This window comes from Periplaneta americana, chromosome 9, assembly GCF_040183065.1.
Source record: "Periplaneta americana isolate PAMFEO1 chromosome 9, P.americana_PAMFEO1_priV1, whole genome shotgun sequence".
In the NCBI taxonomy this organism is placed as follows: domain Eukaryota; kingdom Metazoa; phylum Arthropoda; class Insecta; order Blattodea; family Blattidae; genus Periplaneta; species Periplaneta americana.
In genome coordinates, this window is record NC_091125.1 from 79,099,934 (window position 1) to 79,125,830 (window position 25,897).

General features: G+C 34.4%; 1 protein-coding gene across 3 annotated transcripts; it reads right to left on the reverse strand.

Moving 5' to 3' along the window:
* On the reverse strand, positions 1-20,810 carry LOC138706129 (vanin-like protein 1). Of its 3 annotated transcripts, XM_069835114.1 has the most exons (7): positions 20,072-20,809; positions 18,998-19,076; positions 14,532-14,660; positions 12,524-12,673; positions 10,470-10,630; positions 6,403-6,617; positions 2-2,860 (listed from the first exon to the last, which is right to left on the reverse strand). In XM_069835114.1, exons 1-7 carry the CDS (start codon positions 20,083-20,085, stop codon positions 2,064-2,066), a joined length of 1,545 nt encoding a protein of 514 aa, XP_069691215.1. In that variant the 5' UTR covers positions 20,086-20,809; the 3' UTR covers positions 2-2,063. The 3 variants fall into 3 exon arrangements, with proteins under 3 accessions (XP_069691217.1, XP_069691215.1, XP_069691218.1); XM_069835116.1 differs by lacking the exon at positions 14,532-14,660 and having other exon boundaries at positions 1-2,860; positions 20,072-20,810; XM_069835117.1 differs by lacking the exon at positions 18,998-19,076 and having other exon boundaries at positions 3-2,860; positions 20,072-20,808.
* Between the last annotated feature and the right edge of the window lie 5,087 nt (positions 20,811-25,897).

The following is a 25,897-nucleotide window of genomic DNA, read 5'->3' on the forward strand; positions in this document are numbered from 1 at the left end:
TAGAACATATATATATATATATATATATATATATATATATATATATATATATATTCGTGTTCGAAATATATCTTCTATACAAAGGAAATTGAGTAAATTTTTAACATCACAATTTTGGTAACATAAGGTAGTCTATGCATAACATTAGAGCGTGCAAGTTTATGAATTAAATATTCCATTCATGGCAATGGCATGCTCATTAATTAATTTTATTGTACAAATTGACTTTATACATATTTACTGTTAATAATTTGAAGGGAAATTTCTTACACAATAAGCAGTGCACCATTTGTTTTATATAAATACAGATTTTCATTTGTAACCCATATAACACATATTTTTCTTTATTATCCAGTGACTTTCAAAATTATACAAACATCATTCATGCAAGAATGAAACAAGTGGAAACATTATTAAAATTGTAGTCATGAATTTCTTCTTCTTTCTACGTTTCAAATGCTGTGGCCTGTGTGTCTCACACCAGTATTTTAGTCATAGTATTATACAATAATGATGATGACGATGATAATATAATCATCTTCATATTCACCTATAGTTTAGGTTAAAATTATCTGCACCAACTTCAGAAATTTATTTAGCCTTGTTTTTGTCGATACTTCAAAATTTTCTGTGGAAATCAGTTTCCAGATATGTTCATTTTATGATATTATATCAGTGACTTAAAATATGTACTTGTAAATTTCGTTCAGTTCTTTAATTAGTATTCTATTTACACTTGACACTTCTACAAACTGAAATTTATACGGAAAAGCCTAATACACAATAATAATAATTTAAAGACTCGCCTTCTGTAAATTTCATCTGTACTGTACTTCCTATTCTGGTAACATAGTTGCTCCTATCTGAAAATCATTCATTAATATTCGGATTTGGAAGAAATGTCTGGTGCTGCTGCTACTGCAATGAAAGAATCGACTTGTGACGTTTCTATTGAAGCACATGGGAGGTGTAGGACCAGAGCACAGTCCTGAAGCTAGCAGCATTGCCCGGAGATAGTCAGCAGGCGGACAGAGGTTTTATGTTTATTACTGATAAGTTGAAAAGTACCGATATGTGCTTCCTGTACAATAACAACGGAGCTAAGGATCTATGTAGCAATGCCATCTTCACTTGATGTGTGGTGCCAGAAAGGTGAGTGACAAATGAAATTCATTTTCTACTGGTTGGTCCATGTGAGTAGCAGGTAGAAAGAAGCAAGTTCAAAAATAGACGTTACTAGGTCTTTTAGAAATCGTTTCTTTGCTTGCCAGAGCTTTAATTTTTTGCACTTTAGTGAACAAGGCACCAATGTGTATCTCTGAGTCACATCTGAATAATCTAGGTTGTAGAGTTGCCAACTGTCTGGTTTTTGCACTGACAGTTCTTTTTTACTCTCTGTTTCGGTGTCCAGTTGAATAGTTCGTCTGGACTCAGTTTATTCGGTTTTTTTGACAAAATATTGTATTTGGGTAATTTTTCCGTTATACTAGATTTTAAAGATGTGTAAAGTTAGCTACTCTTTCTTTTAAAATGATAAATTCTAAGTGTAAGAGTGATTACTCATTATTCTCTCTTTGTTTACGTCTCCTTTAGCTTCAGTAAGATTAGGATCCAAGAGACAGCTTATAAGCATTTTCAATTTGTTTACCGGTATTTAATTTTTTATTTTCTATTTAGGACCCTCGAAAACTCGGAGCCCATAGCATGTACTACGTTTTCTACTAATGTTAATGCAGTATTGGAAATGCGATCCACATCTTCCACTTTCTACAAATATTACTGTGTGTTCGGTTACCAGTATAGAAAAGTTGCCAAAATAGATTGTCATTTCGACAGTGGTGCGATTAATTAAGAATTGAATACCAAATGAAAACAAATTTGGAGTAATACAATGGGGAAAAAATTTTGCACGCAAATATTCCGAAGTATATGTGGTACCAGTATAGGCTAAATATAATCGATACAGTAGTCTGTAACTCTAAACAAATGTATATTACTGGTACTTATCCACTTTGCACTATGTTTGCACATGATTTCGGCGCAGCTCACTTCATCGTTCTTTCTTAAGAAGAAGTAGAAGGTAATGTAAATGGCAGGTCGTCTAAATCATATTCTCTGCTATAAATTCCAAATGTCCACAGGTTTCTGATTGTCTTGATGGTACGAAGGTGAACGTGGGTCAATAAGTTTGTAAGGTTTCTAGAACTCACTGTGTATGATTCTACATCCAGAGGTAATATTGTATTCTTTAGAGTGTTTGGTACATGGATAGAGTTAGTTTGATTGAAATTCCCTTTAATACTTATAAGATCAAACTTCGTTAATTGTTTCGTAGGATCAACTGGTTGCCCACAAGAAGACAAACTGGAGTTACTACATGTGATAATAGAGCATACTTGAATTCCTCCAGTTCTTCCGCCAAAAAATGGACGAATTCCATTGAAGACCACCAGTCTTATACTCGCTGAATTTGTGTATGTTATAACATTTTCTGTTCGAACCTCAAATTTACAACACAGTCCCCTGTCGCATATGGTCGTGTTAGTGGCAGCGTCTTGCAAAAGTTGTGTCGTATATGGAGCAAGATAATCTGAGAAGAATAATCTTTCTGATGTAGATGTTACAGGCTGTTCTGATTCTACTGTCGATGCATGATGTGAGACTTGACTGGCAATATTTTTCTTGGGAACTCTGCTTATCAGCATTCGGCTGGTCTTGGTAAGAGGCATTATAGCTGTCAATTTTCCTTTTCTTCCTGCATATATTCCACTACCCCCATTCCTATTAGCTGGATCATCATAGCCAGCAGCTAACAAATTGATGTCAAGAGTCCGGGCCCATCCTTCTTGAACCTGTATGGCTGTAATAAATAGTAAGTATAATTTATTAGAGTTTTGGCACAAACAAATAAACTGCAAGTTTATAAAACATTCTCAGTATTATGCAAATAAAGCTTTCAGGTATAACTCCCTATAAAGTTGAGTTGAATAATTTCGAGGAAAAATTGTTGTGGAACCTTTCATTAAACGTACCAAGGTCCCAGGTTCGAACCCGGCCCCGGAACAATTTTTCTTCGAAATTATTCAAATCAAATTTACAGGGAGTTATACCTGAAAGCTTGATTTGCATAATGCACGTCACTGTTCGTTAACAGAAAACCACAATTTAAGTCACACAGAGTTAGTGTGCACTCAGTGTTGGTTGCGTGACTGTTGTCAGCCCACCTTGAGGTTTGTGGATATAGAGGAAAAATTGGATCAGTGTCTGGTAGAGTTCCCGGGTAGCTTAGTTGGTAGAGCGTTGGTACATTTAACCAAAGGTCCCGGGTTTGATACCTGGCCCCGGAACAATTTTTCCTTGAAATTATTCATTCTCAGTATTATTTCCCAAAGAAAGGTCTTCATCTTTTTGTTCTCCAATTCATATATAAGTTACAGGTTGACCTAATGAAACTATAAAAGTCACGTCAGTAATAGATATTGTGCATCTCAAACTTCAAGATCTATATCACATCCTGTAATACTATTCCTAATATTATCAGCGAAGGTCATTATGCTGCTAATTGGAACTGTGGAGAATTCAGTTATCGATACAATTAGTTGCACATAGTATTTAGCTATATTAATACTTCGCATTTACTCAATGAATGCATATGAGTTTAACTTAATCTGCCTGTTAAACATCTAAAAACAAGAGGAATCTAATACTTTCGTCTATATTGTATAGATAAAACTTGACTCCATTTTGTCCAGTTAGCAGGTCAAAATCCCATTTTAGATATTTTATTGTTAGTTTGACCGATTATAAAACTGAGATGCTCTTATTTGTTTTTTTATTATTATAAGTTTTGAGTAACGTACTTGCAACTTTCAACATTTTCCCATTAGGTAATAATAATCCATCTCGTAACTGCCTATTTATACTGTAAAATAGACAAAAGTTCAAATTATTTCATGAGTATGGAAAAAGTTTCGCAATTCACATAAAGTTCATTCTGAGGAAATGGAGAAACCAGTTTTATTTTTAATGCTATAAAAAATACGGTAAGTTGAAGGTAATTAAATTAGCTGAACTTGCGTAACTCTTCTTCCAAAGATTGTGTAAGTATGTCATGAAATTGTTCTAACTTTGATGTATATAATACCGTATCTAGTTTTTCCATTCTTATTTTTGACTGTTGTATATATATGCAGAATTTTGAAATAAACAGAAGTTCTCATCTTATCTGTATGTTACTGTACTCCTTTCATACTCCCTTATATACAGCTGCCATATTAAAAATTTATGATTATCTTTGTTTTCCTTGTTTCACAAGCAAGGTGGTTTAACAACTTGACAATAACTCCGACATTCATTGTCCGATTGAGACAAACTTCGTTTATCAGATAATTTTGTAACAAAATTGGTACAATAGTTATTAAACAAAATGTGGGTTATCAAGTTGTTAACCACATCCTTCTATATTTATTTATTTAGTTCATTTATTTGTTAGTTCCATTGCTCATTCACCCATTCATTTATTCATGTATATATTTATTCATTCATGTAATGTATTCATTCATGCATATATGTATCTCTTTACTTATTTATTTGTTTTTTTTGGTTATTATATCTATTACAGACTTTCTTTTAGCTCAATTGACTTAGAACTTACTCCCCGCCGATTGTTAGAAGATACGAGATACCAGTAACTACTAATTGGTAAAACTAATTTTTTCTTCATGGAGCGATGATAATTAGCTGACAAACGGAAAATTAGAGAATGTTTGAATGCGTAATGGAAGTACTGTGAGGAAACCAAACTACGAGTTCCACCATGGAGTTGCAAGATTCGAACCCCATCTTTTATGACAAGTCATAGCTTAATGGTGAGTTTGACTTATTTACTTATTTATTTGTTTACTTTTGTATTTATTATTTATATATTCATTTACTGGTATGTATTTCTTTCAATGCTGAGCATTTCACAATGAAGTCATTCTCTCTTTTTGACTGGCCTTGCCCTAACAGATACCTACTTTCAATTTATGGAAATTGTACGTACGCATCATCAGTATCATTACGCGTAAATAGCTTTTAAGTAGTGTGATTGAGAATGGAATACTGATAGGCCTGTATACAGAATTTTGTCTCTACCTATTTTTATCATAAGCAAAGGAATTTTTTTACGGTCAGTAAACTGGAACCTGAAATCTAGAGATTACTTCTTCATGCAGAGGTAACCATGGTACAACCAAAGATGGTTAAAGTGAGATTTTAGTGAGCTGTTTGAGTAGTAAGTTACTGGTATTTTATTTTAGACAAATTTAAACATACTAATGAATGTTGAAGCTGTAATGAAATAAACATTTCAAGTGAGCCGTACCTTAAATTGTAAAACAACGAGAAAATCGTACAAAACTGCTAAATATTTGGTGGTGGTGGTGGTGGTGGTGGTGGTGGTGGTGGTGGTGGTGGTGGTGGTGGTGGCGGCGGCGGCGGCGGCGGCGGCGGCGGTGGCGGCGGGAGCAGAAGTGACATTGATAATAACCATTGTATGCTTGCGTGTATTAGACTTCGTGATCTGTTTCTGTCTCCTACCAACGTTTCAGGGGTCTCCTCAGTGGTATTTTACCTTTTGATTGATAAATAAAGACTATCGAGATAGACATAATCTCTCTCTTTCGCTGTATATGGTCATGTTGTTATTAATTGAATCTGCTGTTATCAGTATGAAGTGTTGCTGGTTATATTTTTTTTTTTTTCTGAATACTTGTAGGTCCGTTCGATTTTTAATCTCATTTTGTAAATCAAGGAGCCCTTCTTAAGGATCACTGACCATGATTATTTTTCTGTTGCGCACTTTTATAATTCAGATTTCACTGCCAGAACAAAGTATTGGCCTTGCCAAAGTGCTTTATGCTTTAATTCTTCTATCTTATGCTTTATGAAATGTTTCAAAGCTTGGTTAGTAATTCCCATTGATGTTATAATTTACTATTTTTGAAATAATAATAATAATAATAATAATAATAATAATAATAATAATAATAATAATAATAATAATAATAATCTGAAAACATTATCTAAAAATCTAAAATAGCAAAACAATTCTATTCATAGTTTATTTTGAAATTATTGTACCATAGAAAAGACTGGAGAACGCTGGGTTTGCAGTGAAAGACCTGCCCGTGGGCAGAACACTATGAATGAATAAATGAATAAAATAACAAATAAAAATATGATAAGTCATTAAAATCTGATTCTTGGTCATTACATCGTATGGTGTGCAAAATGACTGCAATTGGAAGCAAAAGCCATTTTAAAAGAAGAGTGAATGTCCTAATAGACCTAACATAACTTATATCTTTCGTGTGTTCGAGTATCTACAGTATTACACGAATTAAGGATACTGTAACTTACCTGTAATGAACGGAATTTCCGAGAACCACGCAACTGGAAAAGCAATGTCGGTGATGCCCTTCTCTTTCACAAGCTGCATTATCGGATCATGAAAGTAGATATCAAAACAAGTGGACAGGCCAAAGCGCACGTTAAAATCAGTGTCGAATGTCGAAAGCTCTGCTGTGGGTGTAATATCAAATCCAGGTTCTCCAAATAGGTTGAACTTGCGGTACCTGTTATCCAAACCATATCAATCATACTGGTAATTATTATAAACTTTCTAAGAAACTGAAGGATTTAGAACTTTTAGTTAAATTGATCATTTGAGTAAAAAAGAAATTTTGTCTAGGTTGAACTTGCAGTACCTATTATATCATACCAGTAGGCCTAATTATAAACTTTCTAAGAAACTGGAGGATTTAGAACTTTTAGTTAAATTGATAATTTGAGTAAAAAAAAAATCCGTCTGATCATTGGCAATAGGGTTACCAGGTTCAGATTGCCAATAAGGGTCACAATAAGGTCAAGACTCGAGATGTGATGTTTATCGAAAGAAAATGCACATACTGTAATTTGAGAGAACTCCATGTGAACATCACGCAGTATTATTGGAATAGTATTGTACATATCTAAAAACACTAACGTTTAATTATTTTATTGTAATTTTATTACTTGAGATTTAGATTTGAAAACAATTGGAATGGTCTTATATTACTAAATAAATGGTCTTATATTACTAAATATTTAATAAAATAACTGATTGCTAGTGAAAAGTACCGTATATTTTATAAACTGAATTCATCACTTTACTGTACAGTACAAAGTTTATTACGATTATTTATATGTCGTTTCTTTTTTGGCATTACATAGCGAGGTTGAATCTGTATTACTGTAATTACTTCACAAAATGAATGACAACTATGATTAAAATCTAAGATAACTTGTACATCAGCTTTTGTGAGATCTGAGGAACATACTGTAAGTTACTGTTCCTTTCATCCCTTCACTTATTTTTCGTAACTGGCATATAGTAGAAGTGTATAGAAACTATTTCATGTGCGTTTTACTTGTCACTTGACATTCTATCATTTTATCTGTAATTATTGTTTAACATAAATGACATGATTTTTTTACTTGGTTATTTAACGACTCCATATCAAATACAAGTTATTTAGCGTCGATGGAATTGGTGATAATGAGACGAGACCGAAGATTCGCCATAAATTACCTGACATTTGCCTTATGGTTGGGAAAAAACTCGGAAAAAACCCAACCAGGTAATCAGCCCAAGTGGAAATCGAACCCGAGCTCGAATGGAACTCCAGATCGGCAGGCAAGCACCTTAGCCGACTAAGCTATGTAAATAAAATGATATCCGCACAGAAAAGACATTAAATATTAAAAGAAAATTAATTAAAATGGCCGTTCCTTTACTAGTCCGCAAATACAGTATTTTGGACGATCTGTAAGGGTCAATAAGGGACAAACTTTTACAGTCTCAAATATGGGATGTCCTGTACAATACCGTACACCTGGCAAATTCTGGTTGGCAGTGACGTGGTAGGGTGTCCAGACAGAAGTGGCTTTTTTAAATATAAGATACGGTACCTCTTAATGCAGGTCTAATATTATTTCTAAGAAAACATTATAAACTCCATCATTTATAAATACCTGTAATGAAGATTATAATGTAGTTTTGATAAATAAACAATCATACACAAAAATGTATTATTCATATGACACACAAATCTACAATAGATTTCTACTAGTATTTACAAACCATTACTCTCTACAACAGTGTGCAACACGTTTCCCTTACCAACATGGTACCAGTATCAAGAAAGTTACAACACGATAATGAGAATGTATAAAAGAGGAAAGAAACGCATAAATCCTGATGGCCTCTTGGTCATTATTAACCTTTATAAATAGGTTTTTTTTTTGCCAACTTCTTCACTTCTGTCCCTTGTCAAACATCAATTCTTATACGATTAGATATACAATTCAGTGCAAGATATTATGGGGACACTTATGTGAGTTTTAAATCTTTTACAATTTTCATAAAAAATTTATGACTTTTAAACTACATAAACATGCCTACAATACTATCATCTGTACAAAATTTGGTGCCTTTAGAGCTAATAGCTTTGAAATTATATTTTTTAAATATATTTTATATTGACATCACTAAAACGGCTCCTTGCCTCACAATTTTAATAATCTTTAGTTTATATTAGCTCAAAAGCTTCAAAATAGTCATGGGAACATAAATTAATTAGGTTTTGAGCTCGGTCTAAATAGAGAGTCACAATAAATTTCCATTTTCTTCATTTTTCACCATTATTTCACCATAGTGTCTTAAGCTTCCTTATGTTCCTAGTGATAGTTTCTTCTTTCTTATCTTACTAAGCATATAGAGGAAGTATTGTGGTGACATTTAAAAATAGATTAGGAGACTTGAACGGAAATACATATTTTAGCATTTGTGATAACAATAAATAAATTTATATGTATAAAGGGAATTTGTGTAAAATGAATGACATTGGCTTACATCTATTTAATGCGTAATAACGTGTTATTAGTTTAATGAGCTATGACTTATATTAAAAAAAATTAATGTGCATGTAATATACCGATACAGTTGGCTCTAGAGTAGTCATGGGTGGATTATTTAAACCGGCCTTGATCTGTAGGGGTAGCTTGGATTTTGTCATTCTGCTTGAAGGTTGTTGACCCTTTCTTTATAGACTTTCTCCCGGGCTTTGAAAGTTCTGAGTGACAAGAAAACACTGGACACCGCTCATGGACTTGGACAGCTGCCTGACAAAGAGCTTGACTGGGTTGATGTCAGCTTGGAGAACACATTTTTACCACTATGGGCCATATTCAGAGGGTGGGTGAGAAAGTAGTAATAAGCTCAGTCACTTGTCTCGTTTCCCTGTCTCTCTAACCTGCTTCATATTTTCGACCAGATTGTATAGTTGGCACAACTGGTAACAAGAGAAGAGCAGATCATAACACACTATAGACATCTAGCAGAATATTTGTAATGATAAGATGTACAAGATACAATAATACATTTTCAAGATAGTTTAGTTTTCAGTAAGTCAATATTTTATTGTACCGGTATCAGAGTACTTACTTTTATTTCTTCTAATTGTTATATAGCTATTTTCTTCTAATCGTGTAATAGTCAATTAAATCCCACTCGAGTTTTGATTTTCTCTGGATAAATCAAAACCTCTAGTGAGATTACTGTAGATAATACGAAACTTTTGTTACAAATCGTACATAATGTGTAATGAGAAAGTATGTGTCACCTTTATAACAATATTTTTTAAATATAAATAAGTACCTAACAGGAAACGCAACGGAACTTATCTAAGTACATACTAGTATTGACTAAATAAATGCTTTTTATTTCTTATTACAATTCATTTACTCAATATTCCAATCTTCGATTCTCCTGAGGAACTACTATTAATCGTTAGTCAGTAATACTTCTAGGCTTGGAGATTTGGTCACTTAGACCAGCGTTTCTAAACTTTCATGAAAGTCGGAACTGTTTTACAGAATCCAGAATATTCAAAACATTATTTGATAATTATTACATTGCAGAAAATATTACCGTGCTAAGAAATTCAATAACTTGCAATTCATACTTCAAAACCACTAACTCCTAATTGGCTTAATTGGTTACTATGCTTGCCACCAGACACGAAATTCTGAGGTTGAAACCCAGACTAGGACGACTGTATTTTGAAGGGTAATAAACCTTCTAGCACAGCTTACCTCTACTGTGTTGTAGATGTGAGGCACAAAAAATAATTTTGCTCATGATGATAGAGATTAACACAAAATTTATCGACTGTTTCTTGCCTAAGACAAAATTGAATTCCCCTAGTCATCATTTTCTTCCATCATTTTTTATCATCAAAGGTAATGAATCACACTTTACAAAGATCCCCATGTCAGGAATGGAATTCTCTACGCTGGCAGATTATTAGTACCCTGAAATGTTTTCATCGACCTAGGAGTGTTTTCTAACAAAACAACCAATCAATTTTAGAACTACTAATGCTCACCTAGCTATGATTGTTCCTGATCTGTCGAAGACTATATTGGTGTTGTAAAAAAATGCGCCATCAGGAGGACAATCGGTGCCACTGCAGGGTGATAACTCCGGAAGATTCACCACAACATATATACTTGCATTTCGGGCTGCACACGACAAAATCTGCAAGATCTGGAAAAATAATTGCTTATTCATTTCAATAACATATGAGTATGTCACCCTTCCTTGTAAATTGATAAATAGAGAAAGGAGAATTATGTTAAGGGATACTGATGGAGAACTGTTTTTCGGAAGCTGTTAAAAAACTTAGCCACAATCAGAAATAGTACTCACGCTTTAACAGCTTCTGTAGTCTATACTGTTGACTCTCAATATTATTCTTGCAATTACATCTGAAGTTATTTACGTCTTGTTTATAGGGATATTCATTTTTATCTGGTCATTTGTGGCGATCTGATTCACAAAATATTTGAGAACTGTTTTTCACTTGGGTAACTTAGATTATAACGGATTATAATAGGCCTATTATCCTACGTATATGTTGATCAACTCTTTCTTGCTGTTTGTTTTTGAATTACTCTTTGGGTCAATGTCATCGCACAGTGTACTCGCCATTAGAATAAATAAATGAATATGTTGATCTACGAATGTTTGACTTTTATTGGGAATTCTTATTTTCTCTTATATTTTATGAAAGTATGCCTATTGTACTACTGCACGCATTGTATTCGTCACTTGACATAATTAGGAACATTAAATCCAGACGTTTGAGATGGGCAGGGCATGTAGCATGTATGGACGAATCTAAAAATCCACATAGAGTGTTAGTTGGGAGACCAAAGGGAAAAAGACCTATTGGGAGACCGAGACGTAGATGGGAGGATAATATTAAAATGTATTTGAGGGAGATGGGGTATGATGATAGAGAATGAAGTAATCTTACACAGGATAGGGACCAATGGCAAGCTTATTTTATCTGAAATTGGATATTTTCCGAGCAGTAATTAATTCCAAGCATTCGCCGGTAGGTGACACCAGGCATTTTTGGCTCAGATTATTTGTTCACGATGTTCTGAGCCATAGTGGATCAAGTCACCAAAGCGTTGCATCAATTAACATCACAATTGTTTATATTTTATAAATCTAGAATTTGAGAATGGAGCAATAAAATAATTACTATTGAAATTAGATAATCCGCTAGAGCAAGTTAACTTTAAGTCCTATTATCCCAAAACTACGTCTCATGGACTTGATCCACTTTAGCTCTGAATGCGTCATATTTCAATAAATGTATCTCTATCTTAGTTCGAATGGTTTCCTCATTATATGTGACTCCTGAAAATAAAGAGGCTGGCTCCTCATTTTTTTTTCGTCTATCCCTAGTAAAAATGAACTTTCATTGCATATAAGCTGCCTTTAAATATATACTTCGTTATTGTTGTTATTAAATCCAAATGATATTACTGTTTTTCACTACTTATACACACAGGTACAGGAATAAATATATGCAGACACACAATACCAGTGCATGAGGGAAGCCTGAAGTGTGACCTGTTGACTGCAACTAGCTTTCCATTGAATCTAGTATGATCGATGTATATCTAACTTGTATTCAAAGTACCCAAACGTAGGACTCTAGTCATAAGCATGCATACATGTATTTCCTTTTTGTCCTCTGGTTGAGTGGAAGAGAAGGTCTCACGGCCTTAACTCTGCCAGAAAAATAAAGCATTATTATTATTATTATTATTATTATTATTATTATTATTATTATTATTATTATTATTATTATTACACCCATTTTACACATTGTAAAGCCCTGCTTTTGACGGTTGCAAACTGCTGCAGAAACAAGCCTATAATATATATTGAAACTGTACAAATTGAAGTCTCATTCTGTAAGCAGAACAAGAGGTGTTCCTATCAGTGCAGATTTACTCCACCCACAGTGTTATATAAATCTATACTGTGTGTGTCTTCTGTGTACATTTGCCAGCTGGGATTCAACGTACCTAGCTAACGGCGTGAATCTTTGTGGTATCTAGTCAATTATATGTATTTTACCTCTGGCGTGTCTTCTTCCAAATGTAGACAAGGATTCTTGAATTCTTCAGGATCAGGAATCCGTGTAAGTAACGGCCGAATCTCGCTTCGATTTTCTGGCAGATAGATAGTACTTAATCCACACTCAGGGAACACTATGATATCCACCTGCTGTGGAGAAAATAAAACTGGCGTTACATTTTTAAGCAATAATAACCTCCATAGAAAAGAAAATTAGTTCAGATATAATTTAATTATTTAAAAAAATTGCTTTCAAATTCACTAAGTATATTTGTTGTAAGAAGTAGAGAATATTTATAAGGTCAAATATGAAGAATGGCTTCAAAGCATCTTACACTCTCTTAAACCAGATCATACTATTGGCCGTCGTGCTGTTAGTAGACATACTCCTAGACACCTAGAGGCACTTGTACTTGTATATTGACAGTGCTGCTAGCGGCCAAAGTTCTGTTTGTTTATCTAAATCGTTCGTATTGCAATTGTTTCTTTATTAATACACCATACCTCTCGTATTAAGTACTACTGTACTCCTTTTCATGCGACTTAGTTCATAGAGGCATTTGTACATTCACAGTGCTGCTAGCAGCCAAAGTTCTGTTTGTTTATGGACTGGTTCTTTACTGCCAATCTAAATCGTTCGTTTGCAATTGTTTCTTTATTAATACGCCATACTTCTCGTATTACTGTACTCCTTTTCATGTGACTTAGTTCATGGAGGTTGCGGCTTTTAACTGCCTGAACAACAGGAGTCATTCGTGCTTAAGCCTAGTTGTAATGTTAAGACTTACGGTAAATTAAATATTACATACGCCCAGACAAAATAGTGTAGCCACGAAGAAGATGAGACGTATGAATTAAGTCGCATGAAAAGCATTATAGTAAGCCTATAAGTATTAATAGACTGGATAAGACATGAGTGACAGCAAGAACAGCACAACCAGAGAAGGTGAAGTTATCACTTAAAAGGGAGGTAAGCCTGCTTTCATCGTTGATGTCTACTGCTACCATATGCACAGAAGCAACCATGATGTTATAACATGGATTTATGTAAATGAAAAGAGAACAATTTTGCCTTAGTAGATTAAGAACAATATGTTGTATTAACAGAAGTGAACATAATTGTGTTAAAGACTGGTTGAAATTGACGTAAGAAAGAATAAAAATAAAGAAGAGTTGGGATGAGCTGTAAGCAAAAAGACTTTATGATAATGTAAAACGTTTTTGTGATTTCAAAGGAGAAAATCGTCAGATATTCTTCAAAATCTACTTCGGATATTAATTTCCCGAATGAATTATTGATTCTATTTTGTGGGTCTAGTTTTTTTTTAATAATTAATAGAGAATCTGCACCATATTGCAGCATTTTGAAATTGCTGGATATATCTGTTAAGTGTTTGCGTAGTCTGAGATACAGTATGAAATTCTGGCAAGGAAATATATATTCTAAATGTAAACTTCATCTTACGATGTTGGATGACGTATATACGTCCGTTGATGAATATTTAAATACTTAGGCCTATATAGTCACAATCATGCCTTGGTATGAACGAAAAATTTTCACAACCTCGAGCGGGATTCGAACCTGCGACTTCCTGTACTCCGGTCAGGCGCTCTACCAACTGAGCTATCGAGTTCGTTTCACGCCAGAGGCTTGAAATTCTCCTCTCATACTGGCGACTCTGTTATAGAGTACTGTCCATAGTGTCGGATCTAGTCAGCACTGCTTATGGGTGGAAAGAAACATTGTAAATTTAAACTTCATCTTACGATGTTGGATCACGTATATACGTCCGTTGATGTGGCCTAAGAATGTAAATATTTTTGTTATCTACTCTTGGTCTTGAATAATTTTATTATTGCTAATAAAAATTGTATATCTGGTCCAGGTGATGCGTAATTGCTAAATGTATGTGGAACTAGCTCGAAGTAAAACAGTATTCAAAATCAGAAATACATGCTTTGAATACCAAATGGAATTATTTTATACTTGGAATAAGTTAACACTTACTGAATCTGCCGCTTGCTGGATGTAGTTCACATAATTATGAGCATTCATAGCAAGTATTTGTTTAGGAGAATGAATGGTGCGATTGCCGATGGCGTTGTATTCCACCACAGCAGCAACATAATCAGTGCTCTGTAAAAACAATTTTGGAAATATCAATCAAACTTTTATGTTGGTCTTCAGGCGACTTCAGTGCTTAACTTCCCAAAGGAATAGATTTTTTCTGACATATAATAAGGAATTTTTATATCTTAATATACGGCAACGTGTAATAGTTATTTATGTAACTTGTGTATAAAGCATAACTTTTTTTGCACGAGTGGCGAGATTTTCAGTACCTACGAGTCTTGTGCAAAAACTTCCACACCACATCCAAGTCACATACATAATTTTATTCACTGCAATGAAAAGACAGGCTTTATAAAAAATGTTTTACTGTCATAATAAAGACATATTCTGTTCAAAGAGAACATAATCTTTGGTGCATTACAGCTGGTCATAGATTCATTTCTAACATTAATAATAATAGATTCTGTTTCTATGATGATGATTTAACATAATAGTGCTGGCCATGAAACATGCGAATGCTCACACAGATCTCCACAGTATAATTGAAGACCTTTCTGGAAAAATGATGTAACATCAAATTAATAATACAATAGTTGGGAAAAAGGAAATAGCCACTAAGACAAAAATACAGATATATAATTCAATAATTAAACCTATAATACAATATAGTACCGAAAGCTTACCATTCTTAGATAAACATCGAAGTAAATTAACAGCAGTGGAAATGAAATATCTTAGAAGAACTGTAGGAAAGACCAGAAGAGATAGGATAAGGAATGACAGGATAAGAGAAGAAGTTAAACTGAGAAAAGCATTAACAGAGGTGATTAATGAAAGGCAGTTGAAATGGTTTTGGCATGTATATTGTATGGGAGAAGAAAGGAAGATTAAGCAGGTGATGGAAATGAAGTGGACGGAAGAAAGAGAAGAGGAAGACCAAGGATTAAATGGGAGGATACAATAGAAAGAATAGGCCAACAGAAAGGAAAAACAATGGTAGAGATGAAGAGAATGTGTAGAGACCGGGAAAAATGGATGAAATGGACAGAGAGAGGCGAACCCGACGCTTAGCAGCAGAAGGGACTGAAGAAGAAGAAGAAGAAGAAGAGAGAACATCGAATTAATTAAATATGTGACTTAGATGTAATAAGTAGGCCTAATTGTAAAGCATCCATTCATAACAATAAATTATTGCATCCAATAGCTAAATAAACATGCATCCTAGAGTAGTGAAATAGTTCTGCTAGTGAATACAGATCTAACAAAATATGAACTTGAATTTATTTTCATTCCTCTTGAAACGTGTATTATAGATTTTTGGGTTACACCTTTCTTCCGGGGAGGTCTTCAATTGTAAAATCTTACTTCGAATGTTTTATTAAGAAATAATGGTGCATAGACCTACTTTCAAAGAGTTAGTGAATCCCCATTCTGATACGTCACATGCGAAACAAAGTATTGTACTCAATCCTCTGCGACAATCGATAGGAAGAATTTGGCTGTGAGATCAAACTGCGCATGCGCGGACTTGGTTAATAAAAACCTGAACTAACCGAACCTAACCTTCGTATAGTATAACCGGCGTACAAAGGAAACCTCTTGATTTGATTTGAAATGTGCACGCTGGGAATGCATGAGAAGTCCGCGCACGTGCAGTTTGATCTCACAGACAAGTTCTTCCTGTCGTGAGCCCCTCCTCAATAGAGAGAGAACTGTACTACATAAGGCTAGAGACTGTTTAATTTTTTGATAATCTGATACCCAAGCTTTAATATTGCACCTTTACAGTTAGAACCAGTATCGGCAGCTAATTTTGATATTTGTCCGTCTGCTATGGAGATCTAATTATGTGCTCAGTTTGAGGGAAGACTTCGACTTGAGCTCATTAAAAGTTCATTGTAGTAAGTAATTTCAGAGGAATGTTGGGTCCGATAAGTATAATTAATACAGTTTTAAAAATATATGGATTTATTACGTCAGAATTACTTATCAATAATCAACCATCCAAGTCATTAGATTATGACGTAAGGTGATACATAATGAGAGACGAACGTTTTCGCCATACTTATGGTGAATGTGGATACTTGCCGTTTTTTTACTTCCATGCACTTCTGCGCGTGTCGTATGCGTGTATAGTGTATAGGCTCGCTTCTGCCATATAGTATTTTAAATAAATAGCCTACCACCGACATAAGCGAGTGTTTGTTACGCTAGATCAGGGGTTAGCAACCTTTTTGTAGGAGTGGGCCACAATAATAAGAAGTGAACTGGGCCGGACATGATTTACAATTGAATGATAGGCCTAAATATCATTCAAATATATAAACAGAATTACCCTCTTCATTAATTAATTATTTATTACATATTAAAAAAATGAAATAATATATGTAACTAAACAAAATAGCAACTAAATTATATAAATTAGCCTTTGTAACTTTGGTAGACTCATAAATTCAAAGTCTCAAAACAATATCTGCTTCAATTGTACAAATGAAAATCTGACATTACAATTTACGCCGTATCTTTAATGAGAAGATTGCGGCTGAATTTTAGATGCAAGAAAATTTATATCTGTTTCGAAGTTGGCGACTGATATAGGCTATGTAAACAGTGATGCAAATGGTTATCAATTATTCTTGAGCGAAATTTTGATTTTACGTACCGTATTTCATCCTTGAAAACTTCTGCTCAGATATAGAAGTGCTTCCGACGGCATTTTAGCGGAACCTTTTTTTCATGTTATGAAACTGTGTAACTGAGAGACATTTGTAAAATCGTACCCTGATATTTTAATGATTTTTTTTTTCAGTTCGTCATTAGTCTGCATGTAAATGAGTTCAAGTTGATACATTTCAGATACTGTCTCTATTTCAATGGCGAAAGGGTTCTGAAATAAGCGAATTTCTTTGGAAAATGTAGGCCTATAAAAATCCTGAAATCGTGCATGAAATTCCTTCTGCAACAACTCTAACATTTCACAAAATCTTTTGTGAGGAACTATGGTACTTCCTTCTTGTGAAATACTGTTGCAGTAAGGGAAATGGAAAAAGTTTTCTTCATTCAACTGTTTTTAAATTTATTATTTTATTTATATACTTATTGCCTTTCGCCAGTCGGCCTGATAGAAGTGCCTTGTGGGTCATAGGTTGCCGATCCCTGCGCTAGATTATTGATTCGCTAATGCTAGTTTTTTAATGTATTTTTGATTCAGTTACGTTTTTCTTTTGTTTAGATTAGGTTTGGTGTTTTAAAACTAGCATTAGTTTGTGCGATTTTGTTTATTCGGGTTAGGTTTGTTTTTTATCAAGTTAGTTTTAGTTTGTTAGTGCGGTTTTTCAGATTAGTTTTTATTTCTTTAAGTTTGGCTTTCACTGGTTAGTTTCAATTTCCTAAAAATACATTCAGCTTCTTAAGCAAGTAGGTTTAATTTAAGTCAGCTTTAATGTCATTGTGTGGTTCTATTCACTTCACGTTTTTCAGTTTTATGCTGCGGTTCTAGTGTCTTCCCGCTTTCTTTACCTTCACTCAATAACGAATAATTACATTTCATAACTCGCTTTCCCGCGCTATGACGTCATTTGTAAGGCCTATATGCAATTCGTATTCCTTCAGCTGACTTCATAGCTCAGTCGTCTAAATCCAAGACAGTTGATTCTCAATAAAGCTATCGTCGCAAGTTCAAATTCCACTTGTCTCCAATTGTAAGTAAAATGAAAGTTTCATAATATTGTAAGCTTGTTACCTAGGCCTACTAATCTGTAATGCGACGACTGAAAGAATTGCAGTCAGAAACGACTAAGAAATAGTGGGAGGGAGAAGAATAGGACAATGATGGTCCATCTACAAAACCGTCTCTTAATCAGTATTTTAATTGTTACCCCAGTACACATAACCATTGAATTTACGCTGTGGTGCTGGAGCAGAAACAGCTCAAGTCTCTATTTATTTGTCTATCGCTCAAGTCGTTATCCGGATTCTAGACATATGGTATCGCTGCAGCAGTAAGTACAAAAAATATTTTCATTGTTACCGGTATTGTTATTGCTGTTTGCTGTTTTGAGATAATGAGCCATGGATCTTATTGGCATCATTTCTGCAACAAATTTTGAAGCGAAAGTTGTGAAATTTGCAGGAACCATGCACGCATTAATACGTTTTTCTTGTATTTGTAACTTCAAATTTTTCAACGTTTCTTTAATGCAGTGTACGCTGATCTGCGTACTGTTGATGTCTTAATTTTCTCACTGTACGTCACTACTCTTAGATTTATATTTTTAGACAGGGCTGTTTACACAAAGAATTCGTAGCATTTATTTTAATTCATTTGTCCTCTGCAAGTGAAAGCGCCGATAAAACAACTACCAAAAATAAAAGTGAGAGACAGTGATGACACTACTAACCTCATGTTTGCTTGTATGACCGCAGCACATTGTTACCAAGAAGGTAATGATGAAAATAATGTATGGTGCCATCTTATATCTGCAAACAAATTATTTAATTAAAAGAAATAAATCTCACATACTCTTCCTGAAAGATAGATAATAATTATACAGTAATTATATTTCCTCTTGCCGATGTTACGCTAAATATTCTGATTATAAGTACTGCCATGTATCATAGAAAAAATTGTGAGGATATTGTTGATGATTAACAAGTGTAATGGGGCATATTGTTAGCAATAAGGTCGTGGGTTTGAGTCCTACAAGAAGAATGAATGTTTTTTTGTTGTCAATGTAATGCCATAGGAGTTTCTCCAAGTGTCAACCAGACATGTAAAATTGAAATTGTGTCGGAAAAAAAACTAAAATGAAAAGAAAGCAGTATCTAGTCAAAAGGTAACGAATACTTTTGTATATCCTATATGATTTTTCGGTAATTAATGCATGTAGCTAGTGATGAGTTAGTGATCACAACGATTAAGTTACACTGTAACTTCTTAAAAGCCTGACCGTAACTATCATTTTGGAGATCCGCAACACACTAGGCTGTATAAGGGATGATAAGTAGTTTTCCGTTGCCTTCCCTATCTTATGATGATGGTGATGGCGAAATGGCGAAGACCAAGCGGCGAAAGTTACCCGGCATTTTAGTCGAAGGGTTGAAGCTCTTACATTTTGACTAATAACAGTCGCTAATATACACTGCCGGTACCGGTATTTAATATCTTCAAAAATATATATTTTTTTATAACATAGTATGTTATTATCATCCCATTCATTAGGTTGACATTCGTCTTGTCAAATGTGAGCGGTCTGTCTTTGTTATTGCTCACCGCAATAATCAACAACAGTCAACATAAATAGTGCAAAGGTTAACTGCATTCTTAACTCGGAAATGAGGAAGCGCTGTTGTCACGGACTGTGGTTTAGGATGTATAATATATATTTACTACTACTACTACTACTACTACTACTACTACTACTACTACTAATAATAATAATAATAATAATAATAATAATAATAATAAAACATACCTGTAAAAATACATTCTATAAAGTCAGTACCGGTATGTGAAATTAACTTTTGTGCTGACGGTACAGGCTAAACAAAAGAATCAATTCCTCGTTGTTATAGGTCCTTGTAGTAGAACATACAAAACAGTATGTTAAAATCGTAAATTATGTCGGGCCGTTATAAATAACATTCACAAACACACGGCAAAAAACATAGTAACACTATGCACAATACACATTGAATGCTTCTAAAAGAGTATGCCTGGTCTGTCTGTCTGTCTGGAGATTGAGCTATTTGAAGGTCACAGACCTCACTCGCACATAGGCTATTCGCAGTCACTTCCTTGTATTTCCAAATGAATCATATTTATAGCAGCGTATAACCTACAGTATTTCTCAGAGTTGTGAGTACACTTGAATTTTATTCTTTCAATTACGTTGTTGTAACACCGGTGAATACCCGTTTTTTTGTGGATGTAAGAAGTGTGAAAACCTCGTTTCCTTGAACACCTGTCGAACGAGTTATCTTATGTAGGCCTATGCCTCGAAATAAACGCTAAATACAAAGAACTAACAGGCTATATTTTAATATCCTGTACATCTTGGTTACAGACTTTTAACATTTTATATCACTTAGGAATAGTCCAACCATCGGATTTGTGCCCCCGTAAGATATGCGAACTGAACCCTAATTCCTTTTCAGCCTCGGCAATTCATTTCTCTCCCTGTATTCCTATTTCTCTCTTTTCTATGCCTCTCTCTTTTTCTCCCCCACAACCAAGAGCTATTCTACTCCTCTTGCCCACAACTCACAATTTGAGCCTTCTTGCGGGATAGTTTATTTGCACTTGCAGTCCAGTGTTGTCAACTCAACATGAATACTGTAGCACGGACTGGTGAAAGAAATATTATTAAGCAAGTAATAGCATTTTGCGATGAAGAGAAACAAACAGGTCATTATCTGTTTCCTATAAATTAGGCAACGAAAAGAGCAGCTGCGATCACAGGTGAGGCTTATTGTATTTCAATTAATTACGTTTTAAAATTACTTACTTAACTAATACTAATATAATACAACTTTTTAATGTAATTTATAAAGGTAGGTCAGAGCGCCTAATAAAGAAAATCAGGAGAGAGGAAGTCTGTGCAGGAGATGAAAAGCTAGAGTCACCAGGGAAGAACAGACCAAGGGAACCTTTAATTCTTATAGATGATATGGACAGATGTATTTTAAGAAGAAAGATACAAGAATTTTATACGATGCAGAAAGAAGTTCCGACATTGGAGAAATTATTGAAGGTTGCGAGAGAAGCAATAAATTTCCAAGGAGGGAGAGAAACGCTAAGGAAAATGATTCGAGACATGGGATTTAGATTTTAAAAATGTAGAAATACAAGATGTATTTTGATTGAAAGACCTACTTAAATTAAATTATGAATAAGTAATAATTAACCTTACATTATTATAAGCAATATTCAAGAGACATGATACTGTTTGCCGGAAGTTTGGCAACATACCTATTCGGGAAGGTTTGTGGCCTGCTGTTTGACGTAGTGGGAGAGAAAGGGGTGGAATGGGGTGAGTAGAGGCGTTAACTTTTCGAAGAACGACGGTAGCGCTGAAGGGGCACAGATCCGATGGTGCGACAATAATAGTTATAATAACCACTTTCATGACGTGTTAATATGTACACTAAGTTTGTAAATTACCTACCGTTGACTAGTTTCGGCTCCATGTCAGTAATCTTCATAACTAAGTAAAACGTTAACAGGCCCAATCGTTCTGAAATATACAGAGTGCACATTGGTTGCCAAACCATTTCTTTTTGTGTAAAACATTTTTTCACGAAAGTATGGGTGCAGAATTTGTATGAAATGAATCACTAGTGTGAAAACTTGTCTCTAGTGTGTAACATTTTCAATGTGCCCTCCATTTGGTATCACTCTGTTCTGGAGACGCATCTTTGCGTTGTTGACAATCTTCCGACACAAGTCTTTGAATAACGCACGGCAAAAGTGTTTCCTACAGTATGGGCTCTCATTTACAATTTATTTTCTGGTTTTCTCTGATATAACGTAACAGATGCATTATAGGATTCACCCGTGTATATACAGAGTGTTGCAAAACTAAACCAGAAACGTAGTAATTACTGTTCGCGAGACGTACTGTATACAAGTATGAAAATTACATTTTAAATATCTTTTTGAATAATGTCAAAAAGTGTGCAAACCATGCCCATCCTCTGTTTCAGGCCCTCCCTTTTCCTCGCATAATATGAACATAGAACATCAATGAGAAACGTTTTTCAGTGCCCATGAAATTATGTGATCTGTAGACTTGGCTTGGTCTGATTACGTAGTTTGGTTTTGCTAGGTTTTCCCTGTCAGGCGAATGTAAGGTAATTCATGGCAAATTCTTGGCCTCATCTTGCCAAATACCATCTTCCGCTCATCAGTTCCATAGACACTAAAATATTTTAGTAATTGATACAGCGACCTTAAATAACAGACTAAAATAGGCCTAAATGTTAATTTTACATAGAAATAAATGTACTTCGTCTACTTAAGCTCAAAATGCGCACTTGAATATTTTAATCAAATGCACTGTAAGGATTAAGACAAGATTTGCCTATTTCATAGACTCTAATAAAGTACCCTATTAAGCAATGTGAAAAATATGCCCCGAAGCAGGAAAGTTCGGGAATCTTTACGTCACGAGGCATTTCGACGTCATCAGTCTTACGGAATCACTGTTGTCATAGAAACAGATATATATATATATATATATATATATATATATATATATATATATATATATATATATATATAATTATACAATTTCATTTATACCACTCAGAAGGCCTTAATTAAGGATATGCTAATTTAAAATAAAATCTTTTTTATCAGTATAATTTAGTCATCTTGTAAGATTTTATTTTACAATTGATAATCAATGGTGCTTAATTATTACACTTTATTTTTATAACACTATTCATATTTAATTAATTGTATTTGTTTGCTATTCATTTCCGGATCCTCGTGGTCATCCTTAATTAAGGTCGGATGAGTTTTTCTCTCTCTCTCTCTCTCTCTCTCTCTCTCTCTCTCTCTCCTATATATATATATATATATATATATATATATATATATATATATATATATATATATATAATGATAGCTGGAATGGAAAAACTTGTCAACTCTGCTTGTGTGGGCAGATCTTTTCAGTGGCAATGTCCGTTGTGTACAATTTGTTCTATAAGTGTATGGCGAGACTTCAGCCGTCATGGTGGTCCAGTTGCTAGAACACTGAACTTATAATCCTGTAGACCCGGGTTCGATCCCCGATTTATAACTTGCGTTGGGCAAGCCCGTGGTCCAAGTAACACAGGGGTTTTCCGGGTGCTCCGGCTCCCCTATGACATCCAAGGAAATCTTCATCATCAATCATCTCATCTCATTACGGATGTGGCGTAGACCAGCGTTCTATGACGCACTCTGGGCAATGACTCGGTAAATTGGTTGGTCTACACAACTGGGTGAATGACGAAGATCCGCCCAACAAGCAGAGTTGGCAGGTTTTTCCATTCCACTGCAGACAATTGCGGAACAAAAGTAGCAGAAATGGGCCATATAGTAATACAATGAAGAGGGTCTAAAATGTACGTAGGTTACTGTATTATGTAATAATCATTCTGTATGGGCAGGACATGTAGCTCGCATGGGCTATCAGGAAATGCATATAGACTGTTAGTTGGGAGGCCGGAGGGAAAAAGACCTTTGGGGAGGCCGAGACGAATATGGAAGGATAATATTAAAATGGATTTGAAGAAGGTGGGATATGATGGTAGGGACTGGATTAATCTTGCCTAGGATAGGGACCGATGGCGGGCTTATGAGAGGGCGACAATGAACCTCTGGGTTTTGTAAAAGCCATTTGTAAGTAGCCTATAATTAAGTAATAATTACCTAATAATTTGGACATTATTATATTAATATTAAACATGCTTCTCTTCAGTTTTATATATCACATAAAAGACCATTATAATAAAATGAAATGGTCCGGAAATCATGTTGCCAAGTTTAGACAGGAGATATCATAACAGTTCACAACCTCAATAAAAATTACTGTATCATCATAACAGTCACGAAGTTTGAGGTGATAAGAGAACTAGAAACAATAGACTGTGCCGGTACTATTTCGCATTGTCTGTGATGAGGCGATAGTAGCGATCCTAGTGGTTAGCAACTATCTATGGATGCATATCCCCTACGTATTGAGCTTCGTGACTGTAGACCCCCTATATACTAGACTGGGGTATCATTATTTTCATTTTCCCAGTATTACTATTGACAGCTGTTGTATAAATTGAAACGGGTCTTTCAGATATTTCTTTAGTACTCACAAAGTCTTGTTTAGAGAGTTGAGATGGACCTTATTTCGCAACAGTGCACTAAGCATTTCTGCTTTCATTCTCTTTCTGAACTTGCTAAGCTTTTGTTGCATCCATTATGCTGAAGGCTCTTTCTACTACAGCATTTTGAAATAAGTTGTGACAACAATAATAGTGTAACTTCAGCTAATTCTCTGAAAATTAAAGAGCCGCTAGCACTTTTCAGGTGTGAAACTACCGGCGAAAATTTGTACGTAACTATCAAAATGTCACGACCATAAAATTCAGGCCAATTAACATTGTGAATAGAATTGTATTGATTCTCAACCTTTCATTATTATTATTATTATTATTATTATTATTATTATTATTATTATTATTATTATTATTATGTCTAAGTACCGGTACATATATATATATATATATATATATATATATATATATATATATATATATATATATACACAAATAAAAACATATTGGGTAGATGAAATAATAAATCCGTCATTATCTAATGCAATGTAGTGTCCCTCTATAATATCTAAAAGAAGAGTTGAGACAATGAAACCAGACATGGCCTACTTTAATACATAATTCAGTAAGCACTTATAATGGCTTTGCTTCTACTAAGTACAAGGTAGCAGGCTTTCCGTATTCCTCAGTGGTAAACTAACTGTGATAATAATTTATGTACCGGTATTATATACAATAAATTGCATTATAAAATAATATAATATTTTTTAAATTATATACCAGATTTGTTTAATATCTGCATACAATGTTTAGGCTTATGGTTTTACTTCTCATAGAAGATTTGTTTTCCACTTTCTATTCAAGTGGTAGGCCTATCAAATCATTACATATTTCACTTATTGATGGGATCAGAGACCATGCAACGTTTCAACTCACATTATAAAGGGACTCTTGATATTAGGCATTACAGATAACTAGGGATTTATTATTTCATCGAGCACCGATACATATGAATTGCTCTTTTTGGAAAGGAACTAAGTCAAATGTGTCATTTTTATTTTTACTGATGAAATGATTAATACTTCCAAGACGCACTGATTAGTAGAGAGAGGAACTTAGTCAAACCTTTCCCTGTATCTGTACCTCTAGCATCAAGTTGATGTTTATAGTACGGCACTGGCACACTGGTATTTTTTCATGAAAATAAGTTTTTTTTGCTCTCTTGAAAAGTAGTAAATTTTGATTTAGTTCCTTTCTAAATAACGCGATTCAATTATATGTACCTTATTTACTTACTGGCTTTTAAGGAACCCGAAGGTTCATTGCCGCCCTCACATAAGCCCGCCACAGGTCCCTATCCTGAGCTAGATCAATCCAGTCTCTATCATCATATCCCACCTCCCTCAAATCCATTTTAATATTATCTTCCCATCTACGTCTCGGCCTCCCCAAAGGTCTTTTTCCCTCCGGCCTCCCAACTA

What these genes read in the sequence shown, in the direction of transcription:
- LOC138706129 (XM_069835114.1), bottom strand. An exon ending in GTCATACAAGCAAACATGAG is followed by an intron (nt 14,661 to 18,997) that starts GTTAGTAGTGTC and finishes TTGTTTTTACAG; the next exon opens with AGCACTGATTATGTTGCTGC. An exon ending in TCAGGAACAATCATAGCTAG is followed by an intron (nt 6,618 to 10,469) that starts GTGAGCATTAGT and finishes TTTGGATAACAG; the next exon opens with GTACCGCAAGTTCAACCTAT.